Genomic DNA, 11,779 nt, shown 5'->3' with positions numbered 1-11,779 from the left:
ACCAGGCTGGCCTGGAACTCAACAGAGACCCTCCTGCCTCTGCCTCCTGAGTGCTGGGATTAAAGAAGTGCATCACCACCGCCCAGTTCCTTTAATAATTTAATAATTAAAAAATAATTCCTTTAAACCAGGCAAAGTGGATCATGTCTGTAATCCCAGCAGGTAAGAGGCTAAGAAAAGCGGATTCCTGAAACTCAGAAGCCAGCCTGAATTAAATCATGAGTTCTGGGCCAGCAAGTCTAGAATCTGTCCTAAACAATCAACGGGGGGTAGGGGGGGAGGAGTTGCACTCTATGCACGGATCCCAGAGCCCTCTACCCTAGGCATATCCATGGAGCCAGGGTACGGGGTTGCTGAACCTGGGAATGGCGGGTGAGATTGCAGGCCGCTGATCCTCAATTCTCTCTTCTAGCGTCCTGGGCCCTGGCTGTCGGTGACCAGAGCGGTCCTGATCCCGCAAGCCGGGCGCACCCGCGGCACTCCATGAGCGCGCCCGGCTGACCGGTGAGGCGGCCGCGGTGGAGCCGGCGCGCCCCGACGGCGGCGGGGCCATGGCCTCGCTGGACCTGCCCTACCGATGCCCGCGCTGCGGGGAGCATAAGCGTTTCCGGAGCCTGTCGTCGCTGCGCGCACACCTGGAATACAGCCACACCTACGAGACGCTCTACATCCTGTCCAAGACGAACAGCATCTGCGACGGTGCGGCCGCGGCTGCGGCTGCGGCTGCTGCAGCCTCCGGCTTCCCGCTGGCGCCTGAGCCCGCCGCTCTGCTGGCGGTGCCCGGGGCCCGGCGCGAGGTCTTCGAGAGCACGTCCTTCCAGGGCAAGGAGCAGGCGGCAGGGCCGGCGCCCGCGGGGCCGCACCTGCTCCACCACCATCACCACCACGCGCCCCTGGCTCACTTCCCCGGAGACCTGGTGCCCGCCAGCCTGCCCTGCGAGGAGCTGGCCGAGCCGGGGCTCGTGCCTGCCGCGCGCTATGCTCTACGTGAGATCGAAATTCCACTCGGCGAGCTGTTCGCGCGCAAGTCCGTGGCATCTTCGGCCTGCTCGACGCCGCCACCCGGGCCTGGCCCTGGTCCTTGTTCCGGGCCCGCCTCCGCATCGCCGGCGTCGCCATCGCCCGCTGATGTCGCCTACGAAGAGGGCTTGGCACGCCTCAAGATCCGCGCGTTGGAGAAGCTGGAGGTGGACCGGAGGCTGGAGCGGCTAAGCGAGGAGGTGGAGCAGAAGATCGCGGGGCAGGTGGGCCGGCTGCAGGCCGAGCTGGAACGCAAGGCCGCCGAGTTGGAGACGGCGCGACAGGAGAGTGCGAGGCTGGGACGCGAGAAGGAGGAGCTGGAGGAGCGCGCATCTGAGCTTTCCCGCCAGGTGGATGTGAGCGTGGAGCTGCTGGCCTCTCTTAAGCAAGACCTGGTGCATAAAGAACAGGAACTGAGCCGTAAGCAACAGTGAGTAGACCCTGGGCGTCCAGAGGGTGGGTGTCCGTGGGTGTCACTCACTCATCCCCGCACGTGCCTGGGGTGTCTCTGTGCGGAGAGTTGAGTGTGTCGTGGTGATGGTTTGGCACCTTGGAGTACGTGTGTTTCTTCACATTCGATATCGAGCCAGGCCGGGCAGCCCTTGCATTTTGGTCCTTTTAGCCTTAAGCCTATGGAGAGAAACAGCCCAGTTCTTCGTGTCGTCTTGTACTTCGTAAAAGCATGCAGATACAGTTGGTAGAGTTGCGTCTTTCCCAGGTAGCATAAGCATGCCTCCTCTTACTCTTCTACCTCTTTGCTCACGGCTTCTTGCATTCCTGCTTCTCTCCTGAACCTGCCGTCTGGGATCAGGTTGCCACCCCCAGCTCTGTCTCCGTGTCCTCAGTAAACTTCTTGTTCATCACGGCCCTGGCTCCATCTACACAGTATCTGAGGTAGACTCTGACTGTGTAGCCTTTGGTCGTCCTTCCTCAGCCTCATGAATACCATCACGCTCCACATTTAGCTTTGTTCTACTTTTGCTCCTTCTCAGCCATCTCTTCTGACCACAGCCTCTTCGTTTCTCTAGTCTGTGATGAGGCTTTACGACTCTGTAGACTCGCTTGTATTGTTGTTGTTCAGCAATGTTTCCCGGGTATCTGGGACAGTGCCCGCCTGGCACCTGTATTAAGTGTTTAGCGAATGCATGAACAGTTGAATGTGTTTGGGGTATATACACACATGCAGGTAACTGAGTGTGCTGTGTGTTTACTTACTTCTTGGATGCTGGGGTAAACTATAGGAGTGCTTAATGTTTCTCCGTTGGTATGAGTCAGTGCATTCTGATACTTCTGAGAGCATATGACACACACACACACACACAGAGAGAGAGAGAGAGAGAGAGAGAGAGAGAGAGAGAGAGAGAGAGAGAGAGACTGGGTTGCTGGGTTAAGGTTGGCTTGAGTCTCCATGGTTCTTAATGTATTTCAGAATATGCCATGAGGATGAGCGTGGTTACAGGAACCTGTATGGGGCTAAGTGAGGATGTGTGTTCATAGCTATGAGGTTCTCAGTGTGCCTGGGCGTGTAACTGTGTGAGGAGGCTGTGTATTGAGACCACAGGGAGCTGAGTATGTCTGCTTTTGCTTCTGGGACTCTGCATGTGCCTGGGGGTGACTGACTGTACAGGGTTAGCATACCCATGACTGTGGCTTTGAAGACCCCGTATATTTAGTTACTTTCCTTGTTGCCATGACAAAATACCTGACACAATGTAAAGGGCTGAAAGTTTGTTTCCTGGTGGCATATGGTGGCAGGAGAGAACCATCTTCTAGCCTCTGCACAGATTTGTTACACTCTTGTTTCAGACTTACGTTTTACTCTTTTTTTTTTTTTTTTTTTTTTAAAATGTGTATGAGCATTGTGCTTGAATGTAGGGCTTCTGGTGCCCACAGAGGTTGGAATAGGTTGTCAGGTCTCCTGAAAATGGAGTTACAGATGGCTGTGAGCCAGTATGTGGGTACATCCCCCCCAAACTCAGGTCTCCTACAAGAGCAACAAGTGGCGGAATGATCTCTCCTGCCACATATAATGAAATTACATTTTTAAAATGCGACTTGAAGGAAAGCAGGGTTTCCTTTAGCCCATAGTCTGGGAAGACAATTGATCATGTCAGGAAGGGCGTGTGGAGTCTTAAGAGTGTGAGGCAGCTAGCTGGTCAAGGAGTGTCTATAGCCAGGAAACAGGCTGGGCATTGTCCACGGGACCGTGAGCAGATGCTCTAGGCCACTGCCAGGCTTTCCTCCAGTGGGAGGTTTGAGGGCAGTCAGACCAGGGACCTGGGGTAAGAGACTGCTCCCGGCCCAGGGAGGTGGTGCAGATCGATCAGTTCCTGAAGGAGACAGCGGCTCGGGAGGCCAGTGCCAAGCTGCGGCTGCAACAGTTCATCGAGGAGCTCCTGGAGCGTGCAGACAGGGCCGAGCGCCAGCTGCAGGTCATCAGCAGCAGCTGTGGTAGCACACCCAGTACCAGCCTGGGCCGAGGCGGTGGGGGCAGTGCCTCGGGGCCTGGGGCACGAGGCCCAGGCAGGATGGTGAGTGTGTTCCTGCCCTGGCTTCTCACCCACTCGCGTACCCCCTCGGCTTTCTACCCCAACTTGCCTTCTTTGCCTGTTCCCCCAGGAGCGACCCCAGGCCTGAAGTGGGAGGGAGGTCCATTCTTGACAGGGCGGGATGCTATGGCGAGGCTGCGTCCATAGCCCCAGCCTGCAGAAGCCCATCTGTGTATTAACCCCCCACCCCCGCAAATGAGAGCCTAGGAACCGCAAGCTGGGCCCTGGGAGGCTGGGTGGGGGCACTGGGAGGGATTTGGGAGCCTGCCTGTCTGGACTGTCTGTCTGTCCATTCGTCCATCTTTTCCAACTTTATTCTTCTCTCTCCTCTCCGTCCTTTCTCCTCTCCATCCTCTCTCTCTCTCACTATTGCCTTATTCTCTGGCCTCCTCTGCCCACGCTTCCTTTCCCTTCTGCTCTGGGGGCTACAGCGACAACACCATGCAGGCCCAGCTGTGCCAAGCACATACGCCGTTTCACGGCATGGCTCCTCTCCCAGCACAGGGTAAGCCTGGGGCTTGGCCCACCCCGCACAGCCTCCCCTCACCCTGGAAGGTCCGCTGGCCCGTCAGAGGCCCATCTCCTTCCGTGCCCACCCCCCTGGTGGCAACAGTCCGACTTTCCATGCTCGGGGAACTTTTGGAAAGCCAGACAGTGGGCTGTCCTTGGCTGGTGGTAAGGAGAACATTGGGAGTCGGGGCAGTCTGGGATCCCTCAGCCTTCACTATGGACTCCCCCACCCACCCCAGGGCCTCCAGCCGTGTGCCAGCCGCATCCCAGAGCTCAGGCTGCTATGACAGTGACAGTCTGGAGCTGCCCCGGACAGAGGAAGGGCCCTCGGAGGACAGTGGCCCCGGGGGCTTGGGCTCACGAGCCCAGGCTACCAATGGTGGTTCAGAGCGGTCCCAGCCCCCTCGTAGTTCAGGCCTGCGACGACAGGCCATCCAGAACTGGCAGCGCCGACCACGCCGTCACAGCACCGAGGGGGAGGAGGGTGACGTCTCAGATGTGGGCTCCCGAACTACCGAGTCTGAGGCTGAGGGCCCCTCGGATGTCCCACACCCTGGACCTGCTGTGGCTGGGCCCTTGAACAGCTGCCGGCTCTCAGGTAAGTCCTGGGAAAGTGGGTAAAGAACCCAGCCTTCCAGGGTACTGGGTTCTCTTGGGACACAGGGCAGGCCTGCAGTGACCGAAGGATGCTCCATTTAAGGGCAGGGGCGGGGGCGGGTTCTGTGCACACGGTGGGATCCATCACAGGTCGGGCAGAAGACCTGAGTGTTCACTTTAGGCTCTGAAGCGCCTGGCACAGAGCAGGGGTTTGGGCCCTGCACTTATGTGGGAGGCTTAGAGAGTTAAGAGTCAGGGTGACCCTCAAAAGGAAAGTGTAGGGCTGGGTATGTAGTTCAGTTAGTTAGTACAGTGCTTGTCTAGAACCCGTGAAGCCTTGACTTCGATCTCTTATCATCTCAAACCGGACATGGTAGCACACATCTCTGTTCCCAGCACTTGGGCAGCAAATGCAGGATAGTCAGAAGTTACCAGGTCATCCTGGGCTGCATAGTGAGTTCAAGGCTAAGCGGGAATACGCGAGACCGCGTCTGAGTACGATTTTGGGTGTGTGACAAAATGTAGGCTGCCGTAGAGAAGGGGAATGCCGAGGAGGACCTGTTGTCTCCCCTGGGAGCTGGGTCTCGTGCTCACTCCCCCTCCCAGCTCCCTACCCACAGCCCTGCACTGGTCTTTACTCCACACTGTGTCCTTTGGCCCTGGTGTTCTTGCAGCCCGGCCTGAGGGAGGCAGCGGACGAGGCCGTCGGGTGGAGAGAGGCAGCCCCTCGCGCTGCAATGAGGTCATCAGCCCAGAGATCCTCAAGATGCGTGCTGCTCTCTTCTGCATCTTCACCTACCTGGATACCCGTACCCTGCTGCATGCTGCGGAGGTCTGTCGGGACTGGCGCTTCGTGGCCCGCCATCCTGCCGTCTGGACGAGAGTGCTGCTCGAGAACGCCCGGGTCTGTTCCAAGGTGCCTGGCCCTGTCCCTCCCGGGGACCCCAGCCTTTACCAGCAGTAGGAGTTTGATCTGTCGCCCTTTCTGCCCTGGTTCCCCCAAATGCTCTCCTGGTGCCTGCTACTCAGGGCTTAACCTGTCACCAGCCAGCTGAGTCTGTCTCTGTTCATATCACCTGATCTCCCCCCCAGTTCCTGGCGATGTTGGCTCAATGGTGCACCCAGGCCCACTCATTAACCTTACAGAACCTGAAGCCCCGGCAGCGGGGAAAGAAAGAAAGCAAGGAGGAATACGCCCGGAGCACGAGGTGAGGCCTGCAGTGGGTGGGCGTCCCGGAGTTTTAGTGGGAATGCTTCTCAGATGAGGGGGTAACCACCAGCACCCCCTTGACCTCTCTGCTCGTCCTCAGGGGCTGTCTGGAAGCGGGGCTGGAGTCCCTGCTGAAGGCAGCTGGTGGGAACCTGCTGATCCTACGTATCTCCCACTGCCCCAATATCCTCACTGACCGGTCACTGTGGCTGGCCAGCTGCTACTGCCGTGCTCTGCAGGCTGTCACTTACAGGTGGGTGTCCTCTCCCAAAAGCATGGCTCTTGGCAGGAACAGAGGCCACCCAGATGGGTGGCGACTTGAGCTTTGGCTTTTCCGCAGGAGTGCCACAGACCCGGTCGGCCACGAGGTGATCTGGGCCCTGGGCGCGGGCTGCAGGGAGATTGTCTCCCTCCAGGTGGCACCTCTTCACCCCTGGTAAGCTTAGGGAATGGGCTGGGCTGGGAGGGGACAGCAGGGTCTGGGCTGGGGCTGAGCACTGACCGAGCAGCTCAGCTCGTGGGGACAGGTTACACACATTGGTCAGTGTGTTGTGTAAATGAGGAGCAGGGCTGTAATATGGAAGACGGAGTCTCCCTCTGGCTTGCTGGCAGTGCTGCTTAATTTTTTTTTTTTTATTATTATTATGGGGGGGAGGTGGGAATCAAGTATCTGTGTGGAGGTCAGGGGACGACTTAAAGGAGCCCACATTGGAGTCTCTGAGATCAAATCTACGTCATCAGGCGTGGTGGCAAGCACCTTTACCCACTAAGCTGGACCAGCACTGCCACTCAGACCTTAGTTTTGCAGCTTAGATTACATGAGAGCTGTTACTGGCTCAACGATGCCCTGTCCGTGGAAACTGCGAAGTCGGTACAGCATGTGCGCAGTCAACACTAGCTGACATAGTAAAAGCAGGTCAGGGAAGTCAGTAAGTAACAGAGGGAACTGGGTGTGGTGTCTCACACACACCTGTCACCTCAGCTACCGCAGAGCTCAGATGGAGAATTCGAGACCTGCCTGCGTGAGCAATCTAGCTGTTGTTGGCGAACCCCAGGTGGGGGTCATCCCTTGCCCTGCTTAGCACTTGCTTGGATTCCCAGGCTTCTCTCTCCCTGCCCTGCTGTTGTGCCAGCTCCCCCCAGGCTCTCTGGTGAGCTCTTTCTAACACCCTGGTGGAGTCTGTCATTGTGGTCCCTTAGTGGGCTCCCACAGCCCCTCGTCCTGAATATCGTCCATTCTGTAGTAATTCTGCATCGGGCTCCTCCACTAGACTTAGTTCCCAGGGCGGGCTCTACGAGTGTCCTTGCTGTCACAGGCATGTCAGATGACAGATGATGCCGTTGCCTGAATGGGTGTCGAGGGATGAAGTCTGGTCTGAGTAGGGCAGGCAAGCCAGCAGTGGTAGAAAGGCAGGCTGGGAACCGTCATGAAGGCCTGGCTGCAGATCAGTGCATCTTATCTGGAAAGTACCAGGAAGCCACTGGGGAGATTGTCAGTTTTAAGAAGAGTGTATTGAGCCAGATAGAGTGGTATACACCTGTCATCCCAGCTCTTGGGAGGTAGAAGCAAGAGGATCAGGAGTTCAAGGTCATCCTAGGTTGCATCTTGAGTTGGACATTGCTCAGTTTGGGCTGCATGAGATACTCTTAGAAAAAATCTAAACAAAACATAGAGGTACTGAAAGCTAGGTGTGGTCTATAGCCTCGGCCCTTGGGAGACTGAGGCAGGGGGGACGCTGCCGGTTCAAGGCTAGGCGACGGGGACAGATTAAAATCAGAATACTAGATGTTTGTCATAGGCTGTCTGAGCTTTGAGGGTAGGAGCTGTCTTGATTGTCACTCTGAACTCCAGGGCCTGGCTCAGCTGTCTCGGCTGCAGTAGACACTTGGTTGCTGCCTCATGAGTTTCTGGCCACCAGGTAGAGGGTGCAGACCAGGGTGGGGCTCTGGTCTACAGCTCTCTCTGGGTAGCCCCAGACTCTGAAGCCGCCAGATGTGGTAAGAGGGGAGGGGGCAGAGTGAGAGATGAGCTGTTTTCTGAGCAGCTGGGTTGTTGGCAAGGTGCTCGCATAAGGCATAAGGATCCTCCGTGGAGCATCTCACCTGGGACCGCAATGCCCCCCTGACCACTCTTCACTCTCCACTCTTCAGCCAGCAGCCTACCCGGTTCAGCAACCGCTGCCTGCAGATGATTGGACGCTGTTGGCCCCACCTCCGGGCTCTGGGTGTAGGTGGTGCTGGCTGTGGGGTACAGGGCCTGGCATCACTTGGTGAGTATTTCCTTGGTGCTGGAGTGGGCATATAAGAAGCAGGCAAGGGTGAGATGCTGCCTATGAACTCCCATAGTTAGGGGCTGCAGCCCGGGTGATGGCGAGGGACTGAGTGCTGGGCAGGAGGTGGGCCAGGGAGTTTGTCACCAGGCTTCTCTTCTTCTCCTAGCAAGAAACTGCATGCGGTTACAGGTCCTAGAACTGGACCACGTGTCAGAGATTACCCAGGAGGTGGCGGCTGAGGTCTGCCGGGAAGGCCTGAAAGGACTGGAGATGCTGGTGCTCACGGCCACCCCTGTCACCCCCAAGGCCCTGCTACATTTTAACAGTGAGCAATGGGAGCTTGGGGGTGCGAGCAGGGGACTGGCATTGAGTGAACTTTTCCTGAGGAGATGCAAACAGTTGCCTGCTCCTCCCAGAAAGGTCTCCTGTGATGTACCAGATAGCGCCACCAGACTCCAGCTTGGTGAACCATGGAATTTATTTGGTTCGTTTACAGAGCATGGTGAAGGTTTCTTACAGAATGTGGGTTACCCCAAAGTAGCCGTACCACTCAAAAGTCTCATCGGCACAGATGACGGCTCCCCCATAGCTGCGTAGGTGGAGTGTTCCTCTTACTCTGGTCCGAGTCTGACGCCTCCACAGTGCAGCTGGGGCAAAATTGCACACATCTGGCAGAGGCGGGGACTGGGGGAGGGGAGGATGCTGATAGCTCAGGTGAGGGCTTATCTGATGACTCTTCAATTCTATGAGGGAAGACCAACAAGACCAATCTTGAGGGTCCCTTCTGATGAAACGGTAATGGCTGTTGCGTTCTCTGTCACAAGCGGGCAGTACAACTATTTCCTGTTGTTCTAACCAGCACTGCCAGTGCTCAGGCAGGGCAGTGTTCAGCATCTCTGAGGCCAGGGTGGCACTCCAGGCCCAGCAGCATTTTGTGCCAGCTGTTTACCTGCAAGGGTAGCTACTGTTCCGTGCTGGTCCACAGTGTATGGGGCCTCTCACCGGGGGAGAAGCAGAGAGCAGACAGGCAGAGAGCATCAAGGGTTGTTGATGCCGCTCTTTAGCCCATGACTTTGCCTCCTGAATTCTGCAATCTCGTCTTTTGACTTTCTAGTTGGTAGATGAAAGGACACAGGGACATTTCTTGGGGTAAGGACTTTACTTTGACTCCTGTGTGCCCACATCATCCCATCTACTCAGCCTTTCCCTGTGGACCACCACTCAGGGCTATTGGCCTCTGGGAGGTCTCCGTGCAGACTGCTCGAAGGTTCCTTGGTCCCCCCCACCAGTATTGGGTTAAACCCAGTGCTTTAAGTGCTGTGCCGCTGAGCCATGCCCCCCACCCCTTAGGAGGCAGAATCTCTCTACAGTGGCCTGGCTGCGCCTGGCTGTGCTGGAACTCACTTTCTAGATCAGGCTGTCCTTGAACTTAGCAGAGGTCCGCCTGCCTCTGCCTCCCCAGTGCTGGGGTTGAAGGCATGTGCCACCATGCCTGGCCTTTTTTTGTGTGTGTGTGTGAGACAGTTTCTCCAGGCAGCCCTTGAGCTTATGACCCTCCTGCCTTAGCCTCGCGAATAGCTGAGGTGACAGGCCTGGGCCACCGTATCTTGTTTCTGTGACCTTGTCATCTCGGAGACCCACCTGAATAAGTCCACCAGAGCTCACTTAGTCCCCATCATGCTCTCTGGGTCCCTCCCAGCTCCTGAGCTTGCTCCACCTCTGACATCACGGCCAGTGTCTTAAGCCCTTGCTTCTAGAAGGCCTGATTGCCACCTATCCCCGCCCACCCCACTTCACACTCTGCCCCAGTTCAGCCGCTTGCCCCTCTTAGGAGATTTCCAAGTACCCAGGCCATGGTACAAGCCGTTCCTTCCGTAAGTTGCCGGGGCACTGAGCAGCTTGCTGTCACACACTTGTCTTCTCAGAGTATCTTCGCCTGCTTTCTGACGATGTCCTTTATGAGCTGCAGCCAGCACAGGCCTGGCACTCTAGTTCTTGTGGCTGGCCCGTGTGTGTTTCTCAGTGGGGCTCTCGTTTCATTCATGAAATGGTGCAGCATACTGCCCTTACCAAGCACTATCCCCTGTTCTTGCCTTCTGCCAGGCATCTGCCGGAACCTCAGATCCATTGTGGTGCAGATTGGGATTGCTGATTACTTTAAAGAGCCCAGCAGCCCTGAGGCCCAGAAGCTGTTTGAAGATATGGTAACAAAACTCCAGGTGAGAGGTGGGCTCAGAAGCCACAAAAGACCCCTTGGCTGGAGCTGGTGAGGGTGGCAGTAATTCACCTGCCCAGCGCCAAGGAAGAGCTAACCTGAGGGCTCTATCTCTAGGCTCTGCGTCGGAGGCCTGGCTTCTCGAAGATTCTGCACGTCAAAGTTGAAGGTGGCTGCTAACCCGAGTGAGGGGGCGGCAGGGTCCCTGCCAGCCCCACACCAAGGCACTCTTTGGACCTCTGGGAGGACCCTGGCTTGGACTAGACCTTGGAGGCCTAGAGTTATACCAGGTTCCAGACAGTGGTCGAGTAACCCTGTCCAGTTGGAACAGCAAGATGACAGGTGACCCAGAGCACTGCCTCCCCGGGGTAGGGGCTTGGACAGAAGCTGCCCTGAGACCCCCGGGACATCCCCAGCTGGAGCAGCCTTCTGGCACAGCAGGCAAGGAGCTGGCTCACCAGCAGCCTCAGAATCGGAACCCCAGCAGTCCCTCAGCTGCTCAGGCGGGGCTCCTTCCTGCCGCCAGCTCCTGGTCAGGAGCCAGACGGTACTTAAGGCAGCTCGGACATGGCAAGGAGGCCTCTTCTTCCCCTTGCCTGGCCAAGCAATCCCTCTGCAGGACACTCCCATCAGAGAGTGGGCCTCTCTTCCAGGCCCACATCCTCCAGTGATGATCCAGGCCTAAGAACCCACGTACACACTTAGGGGAAATAGGGCAGGGCCGTAGGGATGGGTTTGAAAGGGCAAAACAATGTCTCCAACTGCCCGGGATGAGGCCCACACCTCCCTAGCAGGTAAAGAGGAGACTACAATAACACAACGACTTCTCATTGTACACCACAGCTAAGCTTAAAACTTAGCTATACTTACCACTCCTTGCTGAGGACTGGGGTGGGGTGGGGTGGGGGGCCCTGGGCTCTCTGTGGTGCTGAGGCTCTGGGGAGAGGGGGCTGGCTTTACTTCACAGCTTGTTTGAGGCAAGGAGCTAGGTCGTGGTAGCATGGGAGAGTGAAGAATCCCGCACGCAGCCCAGCTTCCTGAGTCCTTACAGCCCTGGGCTGAGGCTACAGTGGAAAACGTGGAATGCTTGGGGCACGCTGTCACGGGCCCTGTACCACATCCAAAAGTCTGTGAGCACCAGAGTGCCACAGACTGAGTGTCCCTAAGCAAGCTCCTCCTCTCACTCATGGCCGAGGCCATGAGCCTTAGCATGCCTCACTTGGGCACATCTTTCAAACATCTGGTCTCATTCAGATCTTGGGTTTTGTTTTGTTTCTGCTCCTGTCCGAGGTGGGACCCCTTGTCAGTCTTCTACAACGGTGCCACAGGCTGGCCTGCGCATGAACCTAGATGTGGGCTGTCGCCTAACGAGTCCCTTCCATTGCTGTACACCCTCCTGCGCAAT

General features: G+C 56.9%; 1 protein-coding gene across 1 annotated transcript; it reads left to right on the top strand.

Moving 5' to 3' along the window:
• The first annotated feature begins 412 nt into the window (after window positions 1–412).
• Fbxo41 (F-box protein 41) lies at window positions 413–10,440 on the top strand. Its single transcript, XM_051203055.1, has 11 exons — window positions 413–1,450; window positions 3,326–3,551; window positions 4,001–4,074; window positions 4,319–4,677; window positions 5,351–5,592; window positions 5,769–5,884; window positions 5,987–6,139; window positions 6,227–6,322; window positions 8,038–8,156; window positions 8,326–8,484; window positions 10,263–10,440. Exons 1-11 carry the CDS (start codon window positions 552–554, stop codon window positions 10,427–10,429), a joined length of 2,610 nt encoding a protein of 869 aa, XP_051059012.1. The 5' UTR covers window positions 413–551; the 3' UTR covers window positions 10,430–10,440.
• The last annotated feature ends 1,339 nt before the right edge of the window (window positions 10,441–11,779 follow it).

Source organism: Phodopus roborovskii, unplaced genomic scaffold (assembly GCF_943737965.1).
Source record: "Phodopus roborovskii unplaced genomic scaffold, PHOROB, whole genome shotgun sequence".
NCBI classification, from domain to species: Eukaryota; Metazoa; Chordata; class Mammalia; order Rodentia; family Cricetidae; genus Phodopus; species Phodopus roborovskii.
Note: the sequence above shows the minus strand (reverse complement) of the source record. Positions and strands in the feature narration are given on the sequence as shown.